General features: G+C 41.7%; 1 protein-coding gene across 1 annotated transcript; it reads right to left on the bottom strand.

Moving 5' to 3' along the window:
• Positions 1-1,981: 1,981 nt before the first annotated feature.
• On the bottom strand, positions 1,982-26,043 carry LOC123490421 (diacylglycerol kinase beta-like). Its single transcript, XM_045220465.1, has 6 exons — positions 25,984-26,043; positions 14,788-14,878; positions 12,808-13,003; positions 5,361-5,481; positions 5,112-5,172; positions 1,982-3,403 (listed from the first exon to the last, which is right to left on the bottom strand). Exons 1-6 carry the CDS (start codon positions 26,019-26,021, stop codon positions 3,296-3,298), a joined length of 615 nt encoding a protein of 204 aa, XP_045076400.1. The 5' UTR covers positions 26,022-26,043; the 3' UTR covers positions 1,982-3,295.
• Positions 26,044-26,870: the final 827 nt, after the last annotated feature.

Below are 26,870 nucleotides of genomic sequence, written 5' to 3' on the forward strand. Positions count from 1 at the left end.
TGAAAGGGTGCTATATGTCAGTAGCAATCTTGAAGCCATCCTATGGACATTATTTAAAAGAAAGGTAAAATATGTTTTATTGTGACATACACTGGATAGGTGCAGTGAAATGTGTTGTTTTACAGGGTCAGCCATAGAAGTACGGCGCCCCTGGAGCAAATTAGGGCTAAGTTCTTTGCTCAAGGGCACATCGACAGATTTTTCACCTTGTCGGCTCGGGTATTCAAACCAGCGACCTTTCGGTTACTGGCACAATGCTCTAACTGCTAGGCTACCTGCTGCCTAAGACGTTGATGGGGATAGGAAGTGAAGTATCATGTCACTCCAGTGGAATCCTCCAGAGGCCTGAGAAACACAGGTCAAGCGTAGGTGTCCTGTCCATCTGACACCAAGCGAAGAGGTAAACACTAGTGCAACACTCATTTGCAACATCCCTAGAGAGTTAGGAAAACAATCATTAGCTGTGTGTTCCAGTTGATATTTTACATTTTATTGAATGAGTAGCAATACCATGTGGTTACTTAGTGCAGAAGGCATTCGTTTTTTTATGTATAACATAAGCCCACAGTAAAAATATAAAAGAGATCATAATGAATGAGGAGTTAGGAATGAAATTATGTAATCTAATCAAGATTCTTCTCATTATTTTAAAAGTAGTATAGGCTAAGGGAAATTATTAGATTTGGTAAGGGACATTTCTGACTAATCATATATCGATTTAGTTGAATCAAGCAACAACAAAAAAAGCATGTTAAAGGGTCATTGAAGGGTCATCGCAGGGTAAGGGTGTAAACTGTACACAGCACTGTCAAGTGTGACATACCATAAGACAGTTTGACAAGCATCTCTCGTGGCTTGAGTGTATCCACTGTATAAATAGCTTTAGAGCAGGTGTAAGAACACTAACAGGATAGTGAGTGTCCTGTCGGTGACAGTCAACCCGTCTCAGGTGACATTGAGTGACAGGGTTAAAGGTAAAAACAAATGTAGGCGAGCATGTCAAACGACAACAACATTTTATTATTTTCATGTTTCTCAGTCAAAATAGGCAGGCTCCTTTTGAACAGAACAACATATTGGCGTGATTTACAGAGAAGAGCAATGCGTTATGCAGAAAAATAACATTGTGTACAAAAATACAACTTCACTGTACTAAGCAAACACTGCACTTACAAAGCAAAGTAATGGAAAACTTGGCGGAACCAAATCTTCCATAAGCAGGATGGCACTTTGAACAGAGACAGAAATCCAATACAGTAATCTTCTATCCTTGAATTGTACTTAGAAAACATGCAGGAATGCATTTCAGTTGAAAACATGTATCTATTCATGTACTGTATGGGTGTCATTCATGTGTAACAGATTTGAAGAATTTCAAACAGTGTATGGATCTGATCTGAATATGGCCTTTTGTTCTGTTTATCTTTGGTAGTATATTATATTGAGGTAAAATGGGTCAGTAGTTTAGGTGAAAACTGGAGGAATTATGTCAATATAATAAAAAGTCACTATAGATTTCTGAAATAAAAAATAAAAAATACTGTTCAGAAAAGGTTCACAATATCAGGACCTTCTTATAGTTAGTCTTATATGCACATCATGTGCAAGACCAAATAGCCTCTACAGATATCTAGAGGCAGGACACAGAGCTTATTCTTGTCTCTGAATAACCCAGTCATGCAAATTGATTAGACTGATTCTCAAGATGGATCTTCAATTCCAGCTCAATAGTAATTTCACATTTGGACTTGAGTTGTAATTGGTTAATGTATGCATGTATGAGTGATGTATTGTAAACATGCTCAATGGCAAACAGCTAAAAAAGACTGAACAAATCAATGACCTAAGGAGGTCAAAACCTGCTCTGGAGTCTCGACTGTGCTAATTGTACTACATTTAAATTACATTTGAGTCATTTAGCAGACGCTCTTATCCAGAGCGACTTACAGTTAGTGAGTGCATACATTTTTTCATACTGGTCCCCCGTGGGAATCGAACCCACAACCCTGGCGTTGCAAGCGCCATGCTCTACCAACTAAGCTACACGGGACTACTACATGGTGTACTCAATTCTATTCTTTGAAAGGTTTTTGTATAATAATAGTTATTGTTTAAACCTTTGAGCAAGATTATATCTTAAAAATACCTGAGTACCTGCCCTTGAAAAACAGGACTCCCTGACCACAAAAGGTTGATTTCAGGTTGATATGATTTCATATAGTGTGAGAGAAAGGCAGTAGTTGAAACCTGACAAAGTGTTTTACTTTCAAAATGACCAACACAGTACAATTCCACAGGTTCAAAAATAGATCTTGGTTATCCATGCAACTCAAGATGTGCACAGCACAATTAGAAGAAATTGTCTGGATATCCCGTGCAATATAGAAAAAGTGTATATGTCATGTGACATGTGTCATGCATTTGTTACCAATTAATATTCCTTCATTGTTCTATGATCCTTAATATAAATAGTTTATATGATCCAGCTGCAAGACATTTGAGCATCAACCTGTCAAACATGTTTAGTGGGAAACCTAACAAAGCCTTTAAGATTCTTAAATCCATTCTCTGATAAAGTCAACATTGAAGAGAAAGTCAGTGCCCGAAGAATTGCGAAGCAAATAACCTGAAACTTTACCTTAGACCAAACACTTATACTATACGTCAACTCAATGTCATCACTGTCCTTATGCACCCTGAAAGATATGTTCACCCCATAAACAGTAATCCAAAGTCCATCATGCATTGGGGTGTTCAAATGCAAACACATTAAAAACATTGATGCAGCATAAATCAATACCTTCTCATACAAATGACTTTCAATGATTGACAGAAATGTGTCGCACATGGCACGTTGCACAAGACCTCTCTAAAAATGACATTTCGAAAAAACATGCCATCGTAACGGTATAAAGTTGTAATCTGGGAAGGTAAAAAACTGTTCCAGTGGGACAATGCCACTGCGTTGGCATTGTGGAGTGGCACCACATCATGAACCAAAGCCTCTGTTCCTCACTCTAATTAAGTAAGGGGGGCACTGACATTTCCATGGCAGCTGTAGCATGCACAGCTACAGTATGCTATTGAATGGAGCTAGGCTAAGAAATTGGAATCCTAGCATCATAACGTAGTGACCCAAATGGAGCTAGGCTAACAAATTAGCATCCTAGCATCAAACCTAGCGACCCAAATGGAGCTAGGCTAACAAATTAGCATCCTAGCATCAAACCTAGCGACCTCCATGGGTAAGAGGGCTTGTTTCTCTGGAGAAGAGGCCGAAGGCTAAGTCTCTCTCTCAGTCTTTGCTCTCGCTGCATGTTCGTCGGATCACAGAGGAGAAGAAGCTGTTGCCTTGTGGGGGACCCATCAACATCGGGGCCTGGTTCTTATGCACTATTTCAATCTGGTGTGGACAGAGAGTGAGGGAAACAGGATAGAGTTACATGGTGGTATGGTATGGTATGGTATGGTATGGTTGGCTAAATGCTTTCAAAACATGGAGCACACACATTTTTATGGACCCACTGAACATACACTGTACAGCAAGGGAGGTCATGGTCTATGTGTAATAATGTAACCATGCCATTCCAATAAGCGACCACAGAGAAAAGCTTGATGCTTGAATTCTATGAGTATTAGATGCTATTAGTATTTCAGAATTTAAAAAAAGTGAAACTACCACAGATCAACCATCAAGGTATGCCCTGACCTGTATGTAGCTCATTATACTATAGCCCTCGTTGTACAAACAAGCATAATGAGCAAGGTAAATGGAATCATCAGCATAAAAGAAACCCTTTTACTTCAAAGAGAAGCATGCCATTCATCGTTCCTGAACTCTAACACTGTAGTGGACGTTATTGTGCATGGGCTTGATGTCCAAATTATATTCAACATGATTGAACTTAATGTTACTGGAGTATCACTTAATTGACAAATTAACCTTTCCATGGGAATTGAGGTCAAAAAAAGGTTCAGCACAAAAGAAGGACTTGAAAGAGAAGCTGAACATGTTTGAAAGCTTAAAGGGCTAAAATAGTTTGTATTTTATGGTAAAGGGGAAATATTTAGTTGAAACCCCAATAAAGCGGCAACCCGCCACTGTTTTGGTAAATAGCTGAGGGATGGGGCTGGAGAATGTAACCACTCTGAAATTCATCAAAACTGGGTTTGACCATCCATTAGATCAAAATATATTTTTAACCATGTTTTAAAGCTACACAGTCAGTGTTTGTTTACAATTGCATGGTTTACAAACAATGGAGTAAAACAAATGTATATTTGGGGTTCTGATGGGGTACGACAGTTGAACTAAGATAATTAAGGAATTTATAAGTTATACCCTTCAAGAATCAATGACTATATATAATTAATTTTAAAAAATATATGCCCCTTTAATGGTTATGCCAGTGTACAATAGAGATGTAGTAATACATGTTATAAGTGCAAATTAATGGGGTTAATTATCTTATGCATGCAAAACATGATTTGCATAACCGTTCTTGTTAATAATTAGTTGGATAACATCCCATTTTAATTGTACTGTTTTTGTGAACATTTAACAGGTTGACTGATTCAAAATTCAGCATCGGGATGTCTGTAACTCACCATGGAAATCCCCCAACACACAATTATGTATTGTCAGAGCCTAACTTTGATTTGTGGAGTTTTGCCAACAGACACAAGTGCACTTATAAACTACTTGTTTTGTCATGCACTAGATTCTCCTACATTGACTGAAAGATCTGTATGTAAATTCTGTCTCCACTTCATCTGTGATGCTGTCAGAGAAGTCACAATGTAATTAAAAGCAAACACTGGTTTAATCAGCACAAATTTAAAACAGAATAAACACTTGTACTTGTGTAGGGGAGTTGTATGAGGGACCAGGTGAATACATTAAAAGAAAAGGTTTGTATTATTACATATCAGTTATGATAAATTACAAATATGTATAAAACAATGCAACTTCACTCTCAAGAACTTTAAAGCATTAATATCTGTTGGAGCATAGAGTGCAGCAGATGATGAACTTTCTATATGAACCACCTGTGTGTAGCACATTGTACATGAATTAATACCACAATAAATGGAACATTGACATGACTTACAGTACAGGGAGTCTGCATCCAGGGCTCTCCATCAATCTGCATGGGGAGGGCTTTGGTAGTCCTGACAACGACAAACAAAAATCCCTCTTGAAACATTATTCTTGACGTCTGTAATGTCTTCCATCTAGATTGTTTCTATGTTGTTAAATGGTAAACAGTGTTCAAAAAGTCAGAAGGTTGAATGGATGGGATAAAACAAGGTAACTGTGGTCAGACAGTGATCAGTGGTTGTGGTCAAGGGGTACTGACCTGATGGTGACCGAGGAGCACTGGGCCAGGCGTCTTCCTGCACTCCTCAGGCCGATATGGATCTGTCCCATCTCCATGGCTCCCTCCAGACCCACCACCTCCAACAGCTGGTCTGACGGGTCTACAGACACAGAGCCATAAACACACCTACACATAGAACTCAGACCATCTCTCGAACATCCTGTGGACCTGAACTGAGCATTACAGTTTGAATCGATCCTAAATCAAGCCATTGGTTAACTCTGGAATCCATTCACCTTGAGTAAGAAGAAGAAGAAGAAGAAGAAGAAGAAGAAGAAGAAGAAGAAGAAGAAGAAGAAGAAGAAGAAGAAGAAGAAGAAGAAGAAGAAGAAGAAGAAGAAGAAGAAGAAGAAGAAGAAGAAGAAGAAGAAAGATGCTGAGAACAGGAGGGATAAAAGAGGCGAAAAGGAGGTGTGCCTCATTTTCAAGGTGCACAGTTTGCCTTCCGCTCTCCAAAGCCTGAATATTCACTGTTGAAAGGAAAAAAAGAAGCAACAAGAACAACAACCAGCAGCCATAAACAAAACACCTATTAATTAGATTGCGCTGGCAATGCAAGCAATCTTGTCTTCCTATAATTATTAATTTATTTTCTGTTTTGAAGTTATGAGCATTGATTTTGCCCCTGCTGGAAGCCCAGTGTCGCGCTGAGCCCATCTGTTTCAGCAGGCCTGTTATTCCTCCTACTCTCAGACTACTCACCCCTCCGCAAATTAAGCCCTGTTGGGAGTGCAGAGAGACACTAATTGAAACTAAGACCCATTTTAGGGCCTTGGTGAGTATGGTAGAACAAACTAGCATGCTGTCATTGTTGTGCTAAGTTGCTAATGCTAGGTTGCTGCTGCTAGGGCCAGGTTCATGTTCAGGACTTCTAAGATGTTTGAGTGTTGCCTTAGATTACCATAGTTACCATAGATACAGTATATAAATCAACCATAGTTGTATTTCTATGGACGTTTCTGTTGAGGGGTAGTGTCCAGCTGTCACTATAGCAACAGGCTGGGTCCACACCCTCTGTGTTAAATTGCGAATGGAGAGCTTGCTCTGGCATGAGAGCTAAAAAGAGAGTTTGTGTGCGTTCACACATACGTGCTTGTGTGTGAATATGTGTGTGTTCACACCTGTGTGTGTATGTGTGTGTTTATGCCTGCATTCCTGTGTGTGTGTGTGTGTGTGTGTGTGTGTGTATGCATGTGTGTTTGCACGTGCGTGGCTGTGAGTGTGTATGTCTCCGTGCCTGTGTGTGTACACAGTGTGCTAACCACCTGACACTGGGCCCTCCCTCCCAGCATGCCTTCTCACGTTAGCGCTGCTGGCTTACACAGCCCCTGGCTGACACGTATGATGGACAGCGTCACTACAGCAATGGATAAACGTGTGGAGATTCCTGGTTTCCCGGGGCTACACACAGGTCATATAGTATACCCCAGAGTGCTTACTGTGGGAAAGGCCAGGAGCGTGATCTGCTCTCAGCAACCAAGGTCAGGGCAGGGAGATCATCAATGGACATAAGACTTCATGAATTTGCCTATGTTTGAAAATAACAAATGATGGGTATATGATTATCATAAACATTGGTGGTTGTATTAGTATTTTCATGAGGCTACTTCAGTTGTTTAACCTCTAAAAGCATAAGCCGTTGGGGGAAGGGGTGGGGGACTAAGCTAACATATGAAATTATTTTAAGATGGTCATACCATGGATCATTTAGCTATTTGATTTTGAATTTTAGGACCCCTTTAGGTATCCCCCAAAAATAAAGCACTTACTATTTTTGGCCTTTACTACTATTGCCCATAGAAACACATTGCATAACACATTAATTAATGGCAAAATAGACAGTAAAAAAGATTTAACCCCTGTCACGTTCGTTGTGTAAAGGATCGGACCAAGGTGCAGCGTTGTATGCGTACATGTTTAATTTATTAAATAAACACTTGACAAAATACCAAAAGCAACTGACCGTGAAGTTCTAAAGGCTAACAGCAATAAGCCGAAACAGAAACAGAAACAAGATCCCACAACTAAAGGTAGGCAAAATGGCTGCTTAAGTATGATCCCCAATCAGAGACAACGATCGACAGCTGCCTCTGATTGGGAACCACACCGGCCAACATAGAAATAGAATACACTAGATTCTATCCAAATCACACCCTGACCTAACCAAACAGAGAATACAGGTGATCTCTAAGGTCAGGGCGTGACAGTACCCCGCCCCCCAAAGGTGCGGACTCCGGCCACAAAAACCTGACTCATTAGGGGAGGGTCCAGGTGGGCTTCCAGCCTCGGTGGCGGCTCCGGCTTCGGACGTGACGTAGGCAGTAAACTCCTCTCCCATCCTGCCTCCCCATTGCACGCCCGGTCCGGTCTGGACCCCGGTGCGATGCTCCCCTTCTCAGTCCTCCCACGATGCACCAAGCCCTGTCTGGACCCTGGTGTGGGAGCCCTCGACCCTGGAGAGGGGCTGACGTCTGTCCCGGCCCAGCAGTCCTCCCGCGATGCACCAAGTCCTATCTGGGCCTCCTTCTGCTCCGTGTGCCCCCCCAAATGTTTTTCTTGGGGCTGCCTCTTGTGCTTGCTTTGCGGTCGGCACCGTCGGCGTCGCCGTTGATCCTCTCCTGCCTGGGCTTCTTCCTTCGCCCAGGGTCCTTTACCGGCTAATATCTCCTCCCATGTCCAAAATGTCTTCCCCACCTGTGTTCAGGGTGTCTGCTCTTCCTGGCCACGCTGCTTGGTCCGTTGGTGGTGGGATCTTCTGTCACGTTCGTTGTGTAAAGGATCGGACCAAGGTGCAGCGTGGTATGCGTACATGTTTAATTTATTAAATAAACACTTGACACACCCTGACCTAACCAAACAGAGAATACAGGTGATCTCTAAGGTCAGGGCGTGACAACCCCGTATTTTTGGGGGCACAAAACTACCTCCATACTTCCATTTGTTTGTATGGGTTACCTTCAGACGAGCCCCGTGACACTTGTGGGGGTCGTAGATATCTCTAGCTTAAACTGACAGATTTTGATGGGGATTTTTTTACTAGGTTACTTAGATTGATGCACAGGTGCGTCAATAGACTCTTAAGGATTAATGAATGCGTGTATAATACAATCTGACTGTTACAACCAGTGCAGTGCCCGTTTAATAATAGTGATTGATGCCTGGTCTGTAGTCTATAGTCATGGAAGAAAGAACAGACTCCAGTTTTCCCAGTTTTGATTTGAAAAGGAAATCATGTGAGCTCAGAGGCACTAGTTGCACATGTCAGACGAGAGAGACAGATGAAATATATATTTTCTTTCTTATTTTCAAGTGATAAAAAAAGGGCAACACTAGTTTAAAAAATGTAAATGTAGTCATTTAGCAGACGCTCTTATCCAGAGCGACTTACAGTTAGTGAGTGCATACATTAATTTTTTTCATACTGGCCCCCCGTGGGAAACGAACCCACAACCCTGGCGTTGCAAACGCCATGCTCTACCAACTGAGCTACACCAGCACTTCCGGACAGGTTTCTCTAACTCAGAGCCATGTAAATATATTGGTCTGCTCTCACTAATCTGTCTACTTCATTCTGGTCAAGTGTTATTGGTTGAGAGTTGGTGATAGCGAAGAGGTTTTCTAACATATCATCAAGTGCTGTACTCTTAGAGAAGACCCACATTCACTCATCATGCAGTGTTTAAATGGGTAAAAGGTGGAGGGTGAAGTGGAAACATAGATCTAGCAAAAATAACAACTTGCTAGTGTTGAGGTCGGTTCGGTTTCGGTTCGATTACTACAAAATAATCATGGTTTTCGATTTCGGTTGAGATATATATATATATATTTTTTTTTTACATTAAATTCATTATGAAATAATGACATTAAAATGATTTTAGAGATTTTTAATGGAAATTGCAAAGCCAAAAATAGTGATCATTTAATCGCCAAAACATTGAAAATATTCCATTGTCTCTGTCAGGTCCACACTGGGTAGACATCAATAGAAACATAGGAAATTACTATGAAATAATACAATATTTCAGTTGTGTATATTACTTAGTTTTTATTTGATGGCTTTATTATTTTTCATTCCTTAAAGTCATCATCTCATCTCTGCTTAGGCAGTAGCAGCCATACTGTACTGTCTGTAGTCATCCTATTTAGCTAGGCTAGCCTGCCTAAGTATGCTGCAGAGCTGTCTGACGAAATCATTTTACTAGTTCTTCAAAGTAGATAAGGCATACTTTCACAAGCTGTCTCTATCTCTCTCACTCGTAGTTGTGTTGTGTACATTCCTCTCTCATGTGGTCTATGCGGCCTCTGTGTATCTAATCTAATGTAGCAGGCGTAAAAGTGTATCCATCTCTGTCTGAGCCGGAAAGAACAGGTGCAATAGGTTATGGTCATTATAGTTAATTACCACGTTGCTGCACTGAACTAGGTTGAATATTTGCCTACTGAAAACTACAACTCCCTTCAGCCCAGCGTCCCACATAGCTCTTGACTTGATTTCTCTCATTAATAATTTGATTTTGCTCTAGAAAAATGGCGCATTGTGCTCACAAAAAAAATAACTAAATGGAATTAAAGTAATTGAACTGAAGTCCGTCAATTACTTGTTTACATTTTGGTTAATCGCTTAGCACTACAACTTGTCCTCTTCATACATCAACCCCACTTATCGTAGATAAATGGAAAATACAGAGTCATACAAGTAATAGGAATTTAGTTTTACACTCATAGTGGTTTCAAAATAATCTGTTTAGAAGAGGGGACCAAATAAAGACCAAATCATTCCTGTTCACACATCAACATCACTTATCTCAGATAGAAGACAAGACCGAGTCACAGAGATGTTACTGTTGCTTACGCACACAGCCAAGTCCTGCATTAAGCAGCCCACGCCTCATAATCGAGTTGTCACAGTGCAAGATTAGTCCCAGCATCCTTGTCATTGTCAAATACCTGTCCAGGGCAGTCTCTACAATACTGACAACATGCAGAGTGACAGAGAGGGAGTGGGTGAACAACGTTGAGACCACCTTTGGAATCTCCGTGGTACATGTCTCAGGGCATCAATCCCCCACACCCACCCTCCACGCCCCCTCACCCTCCCCCTGTTACCCCTCCCTTCTGCCCCCGTTCTAAATAATTCACCCATAGCCATTCCCTTCCACCTGAGGGGCTTGTCTCCTGGCGTCAACAGCGGGACGACTTAACAGCTCCAGAAAGGTCAGTCGTTTTTTCCCAGTTTGATCCGCACTTTGCGCTCCGTGCTCTGGGTATGCGTACAGCCACCAGCCCCCACGGCCCCCAGCCCCAGGGCCCTCCAGGCTAATGCACTCTGTGTTTATGGGCCCCTCTAATACGCCATTCTCTGATCTGACAAGTTGGGCCTCTCACCTTGAACATACCTTCAGCAAGGGCAACCAGCAACCAGCACTCACTCACTGGCCACTAAGTGCCTTTTCAGGTTCAGGCTGAGGGTTAGGATAAAAAAAAATCCTTTACACCAAATCAAATGATTTTTGGGTGAATTAATGGAAGGGAGTGACTACTGTAGTGTATCGATGCTGTGTGAATTGATCATCTCCGACCACCACTACCATCTTAACCCCTCTTGCCAAAGCCGTCATTTACTGTATAAGGCTCTGCCAATTGCCTTTCTCCCAGCCTATAAGATTAGAACTCCATGAAATGGATGATGCCCTAGGATATTAGAAAGAACATCCATGATCCAAATGGGTGCATTCATCAGTGCTTGACTCATATTGACTGAAATTAAAGAGCGGGGGAATCTCTTCGATACTCCACTGTTGGCGAAGCACACAGGCAGATAATGGATTTGGTACTTTGATTTTAGGATACATCCCAGAATATATAATCAATGGGTTGCCTATTATAAAGTGCAGTGTACATCGCAGTGGTACTAATTCATGAAAACATCCTTGGTATGATTGTACATTTGACTGTAAAAAATGGTCACATGCCCAGTCTTGTGTGATTTGACTTTCACTATACACTGTAGGAATCTGATTTGGTTGATCTATGATCTAATCAAGCCTGGACATAACACACCAGCAAAATACTACCACATACTACAGATGTAGAATCTTAATTTGATCACTCTTTTGTTGCTGAGAATCTTCCTGTGGCGAAGGAAATGCAGATTAGCTTAGTGATTTATATACATTCGCTGAAAACCTGCACTAAAACACGGTTACATTAACATTATTGCACTTTTCATGTGGCCTACTTTTGTCCAGCTAACAGCCTAAACACCAATCAAGCAACATTATGGACTAAATGTTCAAATCCTGTTGCTATTATTTTGCTACAACAATACTGATTAAATTAAGATCCTGTATCTGTACAATGCCCTTGTAATAAAATACTGTACACCTTTCAATAAAAATACTCCCCTAACACCTTGATCACACCTACAGCGTCATTGCGCAAAATGGTACGCAGCATCATCTGGATATGTGTGCAACAAAAGCTGAACATTCACCTTCTGCTACCATTTCTGTCAAGCGGTCTACGCATACAATTTGATGCATACGTTTTATTAATCCAACGTATGCACCTCACAGAACGCACTGCAACTGCCTCTGCAACGCAATGCTGCGACGCCATGACGCTGTCGGTGTGATCGAGGCGCAAGGAGTAACCCTAGTCCACTGTGAATTCCACTCCCCTACATTATGCTGCTCCATGTGAGGACAACCCTCTACATAATATTGCATAAGAAGTTGATAAATGCTTGTTTACAGTAACTTAACTAGTGACTAAGGTGATCATCCACAAACTAGACATGAGTAGACAGTTTACCAGTTTACCGTCTGACCTTAACTCCTCCTAAACAATCATCTGTGTTAATTCATAGATTATCATTGATGGGCTCCCTTCTGACATATTTATGTATTCAGTGCCCACAAAGGCAGCAGAATTCACACTGAGCTCCCACAGTCTGCTCCTATTAGGCTAGGTTGTCCACTGCCGCCTACACAAGCCATTACCAGTCTAGTGACAGTGCGAATCAGTGACATTAAACCGTACCCCTTCATCCCAAACCAAATCTAAGCACTGTGATTCAACTTGTCATTGGTGAAATATTCATACCAGTGCCATGGAAAGCTTTGTCCCAAAGTTTGTCTCTGATCTGTCTAATGTGAGCTTGGACAAGGTCTTGCCTCTTAGTGTCACAGATTATTAGGAGAAAGGGTCTTCTATGCTCAAAATTCTATAGACAAAATGGCAGCCGATCATCCATGGAGTTGTAGCATTTCAAGCCTGGTGTTACCCTGTGTATGCTTGGTTGTAGTAGTGATCTGTAAGAGGCATACCTGAATATGACCAAGCCAATGTGAACAATGTTTCCTCAAAGTTGGTATTGCAATAAATACATTTTAATTTCACCAGTATCCATCATTACAATAGCTACCTTGGACAGCAAATTGAAGCTCTTTGGGGTCCAGCACTGTTGTCCTCTTATCCTGGGTCTTCTTCCCTCCCCGGCGGTTGCTCCGCCTTTTCCTGCTCTCACCCCACAGGTTGGAGCCGCCATGCATGCTGGGAATGTTTAAAATTGCGATACCTTCCAAAGAGATGCTGTCTAGGTCCAGAGTGATGCCATCGCACTTTACAAAGGACAAGGGTCAGGAAAGAAAGCAAGAGAGAGGGAAGAGGGAGGGAGCAAGAGAGAGAGTGATTACATTTACGTCATTTAGCAGACGCTCTTATCCAGAGCGACTTACAAATTGGTGCATTCAACTTATGATAGCCAGTGGGACAACCACTTTATTTTTCTTTTATTTTTTTTATGGGGGGGTAGAAGGATTACTTTTATACTATTCCAGGTATTCCATAAAGAGATAGGGTTTCAAGTGTCTCCGGAAGGTGGTCAGTGACTCCGCTGTCCTGGCGTCGTGGGGGAGCTTGTTCCACCATTGGGGTGCCAGAGCAGCGAATAGCTTTGACTGGGCTGAGCGGGAACTGTGCTTCCGTAGAGGTAGGGGGGCTAGCAGGCCAGAGGTGGATGAACGTAGTGCCCTCGTTTGGGTGTAGGGTCTGATCAGAGCTTGAAGGTAAGGAGGTGCCGTTCCCCTCACAGCTCCGTAGGCAAGCACCATGGTCTTGTAGTAGATGCGAGCCTCAACTGGAAGCCAGTGGAGTGTGCGGAGGAGCGGGGTGACATGAGAGAACTTGGGAAGGTTGAACACCAGACGGGCTGCAGCGTTCTGGATAAGTTGTAGGGGTTTAATGGCACAGGCAGGGAGCCCAGCCAACAGTGAGTTGCAGTAATCCAGACGGGAGATGACATTTGCACTCTGGGAGGAGGACACAATGGAGTTGTCAACTGTGATGGCGAGATCATGGAGCGGGCAGTCCTTCCCCGGGAGGAAGAACAGCTCCGTCTTGCCGAGGTTCAGCTTGAGGTGGTGATCCGACATCCACACTGATATGTCTGCCAGACATCAAATCAATAATCAAAGTGTCCCTCTTGAAACATTTCTTTAGCAACAAAATAACATAGATCATGCTAATTATGCTTGAGCCAAAGCATCTCAGTTAGGTGTTCAAAACTTTACCATGCTCATCTGACAGCGTTCACTGCTGAGTGATGATTTACCATCTATGTCGAAGCCATTTGATCTTTGGCAAGCTGGAAATGTCCACCAGAAGGGGTCCTGCCACCAGCCATGACTCCTAACAACCTTATACTAGTACGGCATCCATATTAGGAATTCCCTCAGTTGCCAGCTGTATAATAACAGGCCACTTCTCTGTCCTCTCTCAGTGGATTTTAATACAGAGCCTGTATTCCACACTGTACCTGCTCCCCTTCAGTACCGTACTGTCCACGGCTAACTAATGAAGACCTCTGCCACCGCTGATGGCTCTGAGGAGGGGGAGATGGATCGGATAGACACCACCTTCATTATCCCTCAATATCACACACAGCAGGGTCGTGCCGGGATAATTACCTATGTGTTGGGCTGAGGATCAGTTAGGGGAGTGGGAGGGGGAGAGGGGAGGCCTCCATCCCTCCTCAACACTTCCAGAGTGAAATTGGTACAAATGGAAGGCTATTTGTGGATCAGGAGGTGGCTGGTGCTCAGTGTCTTAAAATGGTGTGCACTAAATTAGAGGCATTATTCTCTCTCCCAGGGAGATTGTACCTAGGTGTTTTACTTTTTGCTTTTTGTTCTTACTGCACTGATGTGATGATTGTGTCTGCTGTCAAATACTTAATTTTTCATGTTAACAGTAGGTGTTATTGTTGCAAGTGAGAATAGTTTGCTATATTATTACTTATTTATTACACAGCAGTGCAATTAAATGGTGACAAGTTATAGCATTAAATAGCATACAAATACTTAGTCCCAATCTCCCAAAATTGAAAGCAGGCAGTTGTATTTACCTCAACCTCCAGAAAGTCGTGGAGCTTCTTGCATGTGGCCGAGAAGGTCTCAGAAGTGCCAAACTCAAAGTACCACAGTTTATTCTTTGTTCTGAAAAACAAAACAACAAGAAGTGTAAGGGGACTAGGAGGAAACAAAAATATATCTCTCCCCACATCAAAATCTACTACCATACAGTGAGCAATACAAAAAGTGGACAAAAAGTGGATAAAAAGTCATTTCCCTCTCTCTCCTCGCAATTTCTCTTCTGGGTCTGGGTTTTATGGAATAGCTCTCTGTCTATAATAGCTTTGATTCATGTACAGTTTGTCAGAAATGCATTTATTTCAGACTTTTCAGAATTGATTTGGAAGTATTCTCCACAATTTTTTATCAACTAAAATATATATTACAATAAAAAAAGTTTTATTGTCACATACACCAGATAGGTGCAGTGAAATGTGTTGTTTTACAGGGTCAGCCATAGTAGTGCGGCGGCCATGCAGCAAATTAGGGTTAAGTGCCTTGCTCAAGGGCACATCGACAGATTTTTCACCTTGTCGGCTAGGGTATTCAAACCAGCAACCTTTCGGTTTCTGACCCAACACTCTAACCGCTAGGCTACCTGCTGCCCTACAACCCACTACTGTAAATACCATCCACTATTGTTTGAGAATTTAAAATACATTTGATATTGGATTGAAAACATATACACAAAATCCAATCTCCAAAAACATACGTCATTCATTAATCATAATGTCTCACACACGTAGAAGCCCAAAAGCTAACGTAAAGCCGATTAACCACCAGAGTATGTGGGGTGGGTACCTAGCATTAAAACACAGCAAAGGGTGAGAGAAGGTAATCTAACTGGCCCTTCAATTAACTGAGGACTGGGGTGCTGCTCCCCTGGTTTCCTAGGGGCACACTCTCCCAGAGCTAAGCCTGATGATCAATGACCCTGCTAGTTAGAGTCACCATCTGTCTTTATAACAATGTGATACTCTGTATAGAGACTATATGCTTTTACTTTACTGAGCCGGCTTGTATTTATTAAGCGTCTCAGAATAGGAGTCCGGGACTAGGATCAGGTTCCAACTGTCCATTCATAACAATCTAAAAGGCAAAACTGATCCTAGACCAACATTCCTACTCTGCGATGCTTTATGAATACTGTCCCAGACGTTAATCTGAGGATTGATGCAGAATGTAGTCCTCTGTAGCTCAGCTGGTAGAGCACGGCGCTTGTAACGCCAAGATAGTGGGTTCGATCCCCGGGACCACCCAAACACAAAAATGTATGCACGCATGACTGTACGTCGCTTTGGATAAAAGCGTCTGCTAAATGGCATATTATTATTAAGACAGAGCAAGCTGTAAAACAAAGCAAATAGATATTCAGAAATACTCCACATGGACTGTTGAGTGAGAATGGATAACTGTAGGCGTAATACCCAAAGGGAAATGATCATACAGAACATAGAACAAAAATCTCTATGAAGACAGGATTTCTTATAGACACTCCAAGGTTTAAAAGGCCTACAAGGTGAATCAATATTGCTAAACGCTCTGGTAGCCACAGTTTGGCCAGCAAAGATTACTTGTCTCAACTTATTGCGCTCTGCCCATAGAGTTAGTGAGCTTTGAAAGATTCATAATAACTCGCAGCTCATCCCCCTTTGAGTATGAATTAAGTGGGGAAAGAAAATATCTATCAACATGTGTTAAGAAAGATGTTCAAACTTATTTCGCCTGGCAAAAACAGATGGAGCAGTCTTTGAAGGAGGAATATTAGCTACTCTTTGTAGACCCTGTACTGTTCATGTAGTACACATTGAAGTTAAGTTTAATAAGTTAATTTAATGAGGCATAAAACAACGATGGTGGACTGATTGCTGCTCTAACATTCATAGCATCACATCCCATCTGTATTGAGAAAGTTTATGAGCACCAATGTCTCTTTACAGCTAAATGCTTGACTTTCTTTAGAGATTTCTTTGAAAGCACACCTCACAGCCATTGGTTAATTTAGCCAGAAACCCCAACAGAAGATTTATCATCATGGGGCTTTCGACAGAGAGAAAAAAACAACCTTACAACAGTGCTGACATGCAGAACTGAATACAATAAAAAATGGCCTTCTTTTCGCTGGAATCAAAGCCTTACAAGCGGGATGTATTAGTGTAAGCAGAGTAACAATCACTAAATGATTGATTTCCTCATTAGGAATTTTGTCAGGACCATTTAGCCGCTTTGTAAATGAGCTTTCATTAGCCACTTGCAGGATAGCCCGGCCCGATGTTGATTTATAATGTGGTCAACATAGGTCGAATGATAGGGAGAGAGAGAGAGAGAGAGAGAGAGAGAGAGAGAGAGAGAGAGAGAGAGAGAGAGAGAGAGAGAGAGAGAGAGAAAGAGCGAGAGAGAGAGAGAGAGAGAGAGAGAGAGAGAGAAAGACAGAGAGAGAGATAGAGAGAGAGAGAGAGAGAGAGAGAGAGAGAGAAGGCGAGAGAGAGATAGAGAGAGAGAGAGAGAGAGAGAGAGAGAGAGAGAGAGAGAGAGAGAGAGAGAGAGAGAGAGAGAGAGAGAGAGAGGGAGAGCGAAAGAGCGCAAAAGAGAGCGAAAGAAAGAGCGAAAGAGAGAGAGAGAGAGACAGTGGGGGGAGACAGTGGGGGGAGACATGGGGCATGCTGAGAGGGCCTACTACACAATAACACATCTACCATCTCTCAAACATGACTTCCAACAGCTGCCCTGGGCTCCATGTGCAAACCTCACCATAAATATGTGCGCTTAGCAGACTTGGGTTCAAATATTATTTGAAATAATTTAAAATACTTCCATTGTGCTTGATTGAACTTGCCTGTTGCAATGTACCAATAGAAAAGTCCCCAAAATGCAATCCCCCTGACCTTACACTTAAGGCAGGCCAAAGCAAATGCTCAATGTAGGCTATTTCAAATATTTCAAATACTATTTGAACCCAGGTCTGGTTCCTACTCACAAGAAACTTGCCTATGGCAGCTGAGAACGAAAACACACAAGCACTCCTGTCGCAGACAAAACACAAATACAGACATGAGCATAATTTGCAAACAAAAGAATGCGGTGGCCTATTCACCAGTCTATTCAAAAACAAAGCAACTAGTGGTGTGACTGAAACTAAATGATGTGCAGTCTTTACACCTGCAGTGAGCTGTTGGGACAAATGATTTCCAGAGCTAGCTGAGGTGAAATTATTTTGGTTTGTTTTTGTTATTTTCAAGAGGCTCTCGCACATCTGAAGCTCTGCGACCTTTAACACACAGGGGAACTACCCAGGTCTCCAAGCAGCTGTATTACTTGGTTGCCAGGCGGAAAGTTTCTCTCTGTTTACATGAGAGGCAAACTCAACAGGAGGCTATTATTCTCCTCCGATGTACAGTACCTTTTGTACAGCGCACCACTTATCACCACAGTAATAGGCTTAATACAGCATGTCTAAAACACATAACGTACAGTACACACAGCACACACAGTACAATATAACCAAAACCAAACACAGCACTTTGTAGACAGTCTCAAGTCGACTTTGTAGTAGTTAAAAATGGGAACAGATAGTCGAAATCTGAATGTCCTGTTTGTTCCCTCCACTTAATGTAGGATGTCTAAACACGTGTAAAACATACAGTAGTTTATACAGCAAATTCACTCTTTTACAGTACAATATCAAGTTTATATTGTACTATAAACAGAACCAAAACACAGCACTTTGTCGTCCTCAAGTCTACTTAATGTAGTTATACAAGGGAATAGATAAAGTCAAAATCAACATATACTACTAGAACATTGACTTTTTTACAGTACAATATAACCAAAACCGAAACGCAGCACTTTGCCTTCTTCAAGTCTACAACTTTGTGTAGTAGTTAAACATGGGAATAAATAGAGTCATCTGACAGTCCTGTCGATTCCCTCCACTTAACCTAACAAGAGAGCCATGGCAACAAATCACGGCCTTATCTCCCTGTTCATTAAGTAATTAGGAGCATCCCATTGGCCCCATCGGATTCCCATCCTTTTTGTGCTGATAGACTGGCGCTCAGCACCATGATCTGACACACAGCTGGAACAGGGAGAAGCTCCAATGAGATGGCCATTGAGGATCAATGGAGAATCAACTGAAAATGATGGTCTGAACAGGTTGATACTTTTGATGTGGGTCAAGATATTTGAATATAAAGGGGTTTCATTAACCAGAGTGTGTCCATAATATCATAACTTATAATATATCGCAAATGTAAGTTAATTTTGAAGATCAGATACACAAAGAAAGGTACTTTTTCCACCACTGAGTGCATTAGAGACAATTTGTAGCTACAACTGCAACGTCAAAGACAACACTGTCTCAGGTTTCACCAACCACTGAAGCAAGCAGCTCCCTGCGCAGACTTAACACAGTATTATGCCCCTGTTCTCTCCTCATCAGTCAACTCATCTACTTTATAAACCTCTGTCTCGTCACTGTATTAAAAAGTGTCAAAGGCAAACAGGCTTCAGTGTAGCATGGCTAGGCTATCCCCAGGCCACAGCACCTTGTAATGCTCTTTAATGCTCTTTCTACTGTCCAATGTTAGCATGAGGCACAGAGCCATTGATTTTTCCCTCTGACACTTAATCTAAGCCCCCATGATCTATGACCTTATTTTCACACTAATTAATTTTTTATCAGAGGTGATAAATATCACATTGACATAACCAACTCTTTGTGCATTGCATCAATGCACTGTTTTGTTAAACATGACACCGCCCCGAGTGCTACAACACTGACTGGCAGCTTGAAAAATGGCCTGTGTTGTGATGTCTCCCCTTTCTTAAAGAGATAACGCCAAATAAAACAGTACAATGAATGGGTTTGTTTGAACTACAAGCAAATTATCCCTGGGTGTATTTATAATATCAGTATCATCCCAGCAAAACAAAATTGGTTCTGTGAAAGTTCCGAGAACATTTGTGAAGTTGCAGCAAATGTTCTCATAACACAAAAACTGTCCAGTCTTGCTGATGATTATACAATGTTTGTATAAAACATTCGCCTGATGTTGCGAGATCGTTCCCAGAACACATTTAGTCTGTTCTTTAAAGGTTCCCAGAATGTTTCATTAGATTGTGGGAACATTGTGGGGATACGACAAGGTTCCCAAAACACTAAAACTGTCCAGTTGTGCTGATATTCAGATAATGTTTGTATGAGGGTGCACAAAACATTCCTTTGATGTTGCAAGAATATTGACAGATCAGCGTTTCTGAGTTCTTTAAAGGTTCCCAGAACATTGAATTAGGTTGTGGGAACAGTGTGGGTACAAGATATGCTCAGTTGTGATGACATTCATACAATGTTTAAGTTAGGGTGCACAGGACATTCCCTTAATGTTGTAAGAATGTTGACAGAACACCTGGTCAAAATTCCCAGAACATTTAATTAAGTTATGGGAGTTGTCTGGGATGTTGCAAGAATATTCTTGTGATACTCACATATTGTACTTAAGAGGTTGCACAGAACATACCCACAATATTGCACGATGTTCCACAATTTCCAAATAAGTCTGTTTTTATGACTTTTATTTGTTTTAGGTTTAGTATACTATTCCATTGATGTTCACACAATATATATTGTACCTTGTCTTGGAGGTAGCCTGATAGCCTGGTAGTCTGTCAAAAGGTTGGTTATTAAATGATTGCATCTGAGCTCCTAGAGTGTGCGGCTCTCCTGTTCTTTTTCAAGTGTTCTACTCCGCTAGCCAGCACCTCGCCTAAACAGGTGTGCCTTTCTTTCACCTCCAGATTAACCTTGTCTTGGAGGCCCTCAGAACATTTCAAGAACATTTTGAAAATGTTCTATTTAAGTTTTACCTAATATTACCATAACATTCTCAGCATGCACATTTCTAGTTCCTTGAAGCATACTAATGGCAATTTGCATTTGAGGATTGTATTGTAGGCCCACTACAAGGTGATATAGACACACAGCATTTCATTTCATCCATTTAATGTAAAAAAAAAAATGTCCAATAATGAAATACAAATAATCCTAGATTCATCACAATACATACAGTGGGGAGAACAAGTATTTGATACACTGCCGATTTTGCAGGTTTTCCTACTTACAAAGCATGTAGAGGTCTATAATTTTCAGAAATCCAGAAAATCACATTGTATGATTTTTAAGTAATTAATTTGCATTTTATTGCATGACATAAGTATTTGATACATCAGAAAAGCAGAACTTAATATTTGGTACAGAAACCTTTGTTTGCAATTACAGAGATCATACGTTTCCTGTAGGTCTTGACCAGGTTTGCACACACTGCAGCAGGGATTTTGGCCCACTCCTCCATACAGACCTTCTCCAGATCCTTCAGGTTTCGGGGCTGTCGCTGGGCAATGCAGACTTTCAGCTCCCTCCAAAGATTTTCTATTGGGTTCAGGTCTAGAGACTGGCTAGGCCACTCCAGGACCTTGAGATGCTTCTTACGGAGCCACTCCTTAGTTGCCCTGGCTGTGTGTTTCAGGTCGTTGTCATGCTGGAAGACCCAGCCACGACCCCTCTTCAATGCTCTTACTGAGGGAAGGAGGTTGTTGGCCAAGATCTCGCGATACATGGCCCCATCCATCCTCCCCTCAATACGGTGCAGTCGTCCTGTCCCCTTTGCAGAAAATCATCCCCAAAGAATGATGTTTCCACCTCCATGCTTCACGGTTGGGATGGTGTTCTTGGGGTTGTACTCATCCTTCTTCTTCCTCCAAACACGGCGAGTGGAGTTTAGACCAAAAAACTATATTTTTGTCTCATCAGACCACATGACCTTCTCCCATTCCTCCTCTGGATCATCCAGATGGTCATTGGCAAACTTCAGATGGGCCTGGACATGCGCTGGCTGGAGCAGGGGGACCTTGCGTGCGCTGCAGGATTTTAATCCATGACGGCGTAGTGTGTTACTAATGGTTTTCTTTGAGACTGTGGTCCCAGCTCTCTTCAGGTCATTGACCAGGTCCTGCCGTGTAGTTCTGGGCTGATCCCTCACCTTCCTCATGATCATGATGCCCCACGAGGTGAGATCTTGCATGGAGCCCCAGACCGAGGGTGATTGACCGTCATCTTGAACTTCTTCAATTTTCTAATAATTGCGCCAACAGTTGTTGCCTTCTCACCAAGCTGCTTGCCTATTGTCCTGTAGCCCATCCCAGCCTTGTGCCGGTCTACAATTTTATCCCTGATGTCCTTACACAGCTCTCTGATCTTGGCCATTGTGGAGAGGTTGGAGTCTGTTTGATTGAGTGTGTGGACAGGTGTCTTTTATACAGGTAACGAGTTCAAACAGGTGCAGTTAATACAGGTAATGAGTGGAGAACAGGAGGGCTTCTTAAAGAAAAACGAACAGGTCTGTGAGAGCCGGAATTCTTACTGGTTGGTAGGTGATCAAATACTTATGTCATGCAATAAAATGCAAATTAATTACTTAAAAATCATACAATGTGATTTTCTGGATTTTTGTTTTAGATTCCATCTCTCACAGTTGAAGTGTACCTATGATAAAAATTACAGACCTCTACATGCTTTGTAAGTAGGAAAACCTGCAAAATCGGCAGTGTATCAAATACTTGTTCTCCCCACTGTATACTGAAGTAACAGAATGGCTTGTAAGGGATATGGTCCTATCAATTGTTATAATATAGGGACTACAATAATCAGACACAAAAATCTAAAAACTTAAAATCTATCTAATGTACATTATTTGCAGTCTGTTATCGCTCACCCTAGACGTGAACATACTGCTGGTGGGAAGGTGTGAGAAGGGAACCGTGTAGCCAGCTGGTGGCTCTGCAGGGGCCATTGGGGCTCGACAGAGGCTGGGGGACACAACAGGGACTAGGAGACTATTGGAGGAATGATGGGGAGTCAATATGTGGTTGGGGTCTTGGACAGTAAGAGCTGCTGCTACAATGTGAGAAATCAGAGGGCATTGAGACTACTATAGGGGTTTCATCTTCAATATTAGAAAAAAAGGGTTCCAAAAGGGTTCTTTGGCTGTCCCCATAGGAAAACCCTTTTTGGTTCTAGGTAGAACCCTTTTTGGTTCCATGTATCACCCTCTGTGGAAAGGGTTCTACATGGAACCCCAAAGGGTTCTACCTGGAACCCAAAAGGGTTCTACACCATTTTTTCTAAGCCTGTATAGAAGTATCATATGAAATATTACATAACAACCAGTTTGAATTAGAGTTTATGGGATTTACTGAAGACTGGTGGCTCACTTCTGAGAAGTGTGAAACTATGTTTATATAGGATATACGGCTGTGTGTGTGTGTGTGTGTGTGTCCATACATTAGTGAGTGTGTGCGTTTGTTAATTTTTGTGTGTACAGTATATGCATGCGCTCACTTGCCTGCATATGCACGTGTGTGACTGTGTGTATACTCACGCTGGGCTGGGGACAGGGCCACAGGTGAGATCTCTCTAAATTACACTCACAAGTGGCCATTAATTATAGATGACATCCTGGTCAGACAAACGATTTCATCCTCAAATGAGGTCCGAGGGCGGCCCCTGCCCGGGTCCACAGGGGCCCAGCGGGTAAGCGGTGTGGGAGTGTGTGTGGCAGTGTGTGAGTGGATCTAGTGGGCCCTGCACGCACGGCAGGCTTTGATGAACACACTCATTATGCTAAAGAGCGCTCCATGCCTGGGCTTCCCTGTGCCTCCAGGAAAGGTTAATGCCGGAGTGGTTCAACAGCACAGCCACAGGCTACATGAGGGAGAGTGGTAATAGAACCAGTGCCTAAGACAGTAGTAGTAATAGTAATAGACTGTCATACATCAAATACAATACCTCAGGCTTAGAACACAGACCTGTGTTGGTGGCCATTGAACTGTTGCTAACAGGTTATTGAAATTGGGTGAAAGTGTAACTGCTTTTGAGTGTACAAAGGCAAAGACAACGGGAAAATCTCTATCTCGCTATAATCACCTCTCTCTTTCTCTCTCTCTCTCTCTCTCTCTGAGGCAGAGATTAGTGTGTAATTACATGGGAGATCAGTAAAAAGAGAGAGAAGAAAAGGAACAGTATATTTTAACTAGGCAGAGGGAGGTAGTGTGTGGTGTCGTCGCGGACCGACTGATTGTCTTACTTTTAATCCTCGACCTCATTATCACCTCTTGGTCAGGCTGCAGTCAGTAAATGAATCTATCTGCCGACGTGTCAAATCTTCACACTTTCTCCCTCATAATCACACAGAGGTGCCAATACAGCCCGGCCCCAGCATTCATTACATTCAGCAACCAAATCCCTTCATTTCATAATTTAAAAAACAATATGCCATTATTTTGTTGCTAATTAAGCCTGATCAAATATGTATGTCTTCTTTAAGGTCAACCCGATGACAAATGTAATTGATATCCTCTGAAGAATGAGAGAAAGACTGAAAGAAAGAAAGTAGGGCAGTGTCTGTTGTGATTTCTATGGGGGAGGAAGGGAGGAAGGGAGGAAGGGAGGAAGGGAGTGGTGGGATGCTTCTTCCATTCATTGTAACTTAGTAGCCTCCTGTGCCAGTCCTGATGGCTGCTGAAAGACACTAATACAGTAACTGAGAGACTGTGAATATATATGATTTGGAAGAGTCATAAATGTATGTGCAGTTCAACTGTGACACTCGTAAAACTGGGGGTTTAGTGGGAATGTGTGTCAGGCTGTGTTTTTGAGTTGGGCCTGCTGTGAACCTTCATGTGTCTTGGCGTTGGCTTTACACAGGCCCAAATGTTCTATCCTGCACAGACAGTGTTCTCTGCCTTACACCCGCTATTGAACACTGTTCATACACTCGGAAGGAAATGGCTCCATGATAAGTTGCATTCTACTTGCAATGGACATGAGCCCATTGGACAAATCCAACAAAATATACGCTACCTTGAAAAACTATAATCATGCATTATTCAATTGGCAAGGATAGTGTGTAATAGAGAGATCCTAAACCCATTCCCTCCTGTAAATTATTCATTGAATTCAAATAACAGATGGTATAATTTTCTTAAAATATCTCAATCATTTTTCACATGGGCTTAAAATGGTATAAAACAATATATTTGATGTCTTTGTATACATTATTTTTGTCCTGTGTATTAATATATATAGCCATATAATGTAATTGATTGATATTAACAGTTTGGGAATTGAGATTTAACCCAATGATTCAAAAATACGCAGTGTGGTTAAACCTGTATACCTTCAATGTATGGCTACAGTAGCATTCAAATATGCTTAAAACATATACACTGTAAAAAAATAAAAAAATAAAACATATGCAATGCAAGGAACATTTTAGTACTCTCCCAAATTTCTCTTTGTACTGCAGCAATCCTTGCAGATCATGTAGCCTAAACGAACCTTTGGATAATAGTTCGCTAAATGTTGAACTAAAGTCAGAGTAAATATGATATATTAGTACAAATGGGATTATTAGGAGACTGTGTGTCATCACTCCGACAGATACATGATGTCAAACTACCCAAGCAAATTCAATTACCCATGCCATTACTCCCTACTGCTAGTGGAGACGTATTGGTCATGTTAAATATTGATGGGAACATAGATGCCACATTTGTTCATCTCCAAAGGTGAACACATCTATTTAAGGTAATCACAGATGCTAAATATGAGGCAAGTCCATTTACTGTATCAAGTGGCTGAAAAAAGAAGAAGAAAGAGTCTATTGCAATACAAAGGTTCTAGCCATGTTTTTAATGGACCGAAGTTTAGTATTGTATAGAGCTTTCTGTCTTGGTGAGTATTTCTGTTCATAGATGTCACACAATCAGAGGTTTTGAATGTCACTTTTTTCTCATATTGCTAAATGAATGATCAACTTCAGAACCATCCCTAGTATGTTTTAACTATATACTTTGACAGAACCTACTGTATACATTGACCAATCAAACAATCTAAAAGTCCCCCTGTACCAACGCAAAATCCATTTGACTCATACATATGTTTGATAAGTAAACAAAATAAATCAAGTTAGATATGGGCTAAAGTAAGAGGAGAGAGAGAGAGGGAAATGTAGCATTACTTTATACCAGTGCTAACCATATACCAGTTAGAAGTGGCAGCTTCACAGGTACTGACAGTCAACAGGGAGGGAGGAGTTAACAGGAAGTGTTGGTTAAAACCCAACAATACATACCTGCTGTTAAAGCGTTCAGGGTGTCTCTCCCTCATCATGTGGAACCGATGTGCAATGGAAGCATCCTTAATAAGGGAGAGAAAATAACATGGATTCAGCAATGACTTTGATTTTGATACTCATTTATACAGTGGAAAAGGCCTATTATCCATTGACTATATAAATAAGGGGTATACATATACAGTGGGGAAAAAAAGTATTTAGTCAGCCACCAATTGTGCAAGTTCTCCCACTTAAAAAGATGAGAGAGGCCTGTAATTTTCATCATAGGTACACGTCAACTATGACTATGATTTTTAATGAATTTATTTGCAAATTATGGTGGAAAATAAGTATTTGGTCAATAACAAAAGTTCTCAATACTTTGTTATATACCCTTTGTTGGCAATGACACAGGTCAAACGTTTTCTGTAAGTCTTCACAAGGTTTTCACACACTGTTGCTGGTATTTTGGCCCATTCCTCCATGCAGATCTCCTCTAGAGCAGTGATGTTTTGGGGCTGTCGCTGGGCAACACAGACTTTCAACTCCTCCAAAGATTTTCTATGGGGTTAGAGATCAGGAGACTGGCTAGGCCACTCCAGGACCTTGAAATGCTTCTTACGAAGCCACTCCTTCATTGCCCGGGCGGTGTGTTTGGGATCATTGTCATGCTGAAAGACCCAGCCACGTTTCATCTTCAATGCCCTTGCTGATGGAAGGAGGTTTCACTCAAAATCTCACGATACATGGCCCCATTCATTCGTTCCTTTACACGGATCAGTCGTTCTGGTCCCTTTGCAGAAAAAACAGCCCCAAAGCATGATGTTTCCACCCCATACTTCACAGTAGGTATGGTGTTCTTTGGATGCAACTCAGCATTCTTTGTCCTCCAAACACGACGAGTT

Source organism: Coregonus clupeaformis, unplaced genomic scaffold (assembly GCF_020615455.1).
Source record: "Coregonus clupeaformis isolate EN_2021a unplaced genomic scaffold, ASM2061545v1 scaf3896, whole genome shotgun sequence".
NCBI classification, from domain to species: domain Eukaryota; kingdom Metazoa; phylum Chordata; class Actinopteri; order Salmoniformes; family Salmonidae; genus Coregonus; species Coregonus clupeaformis.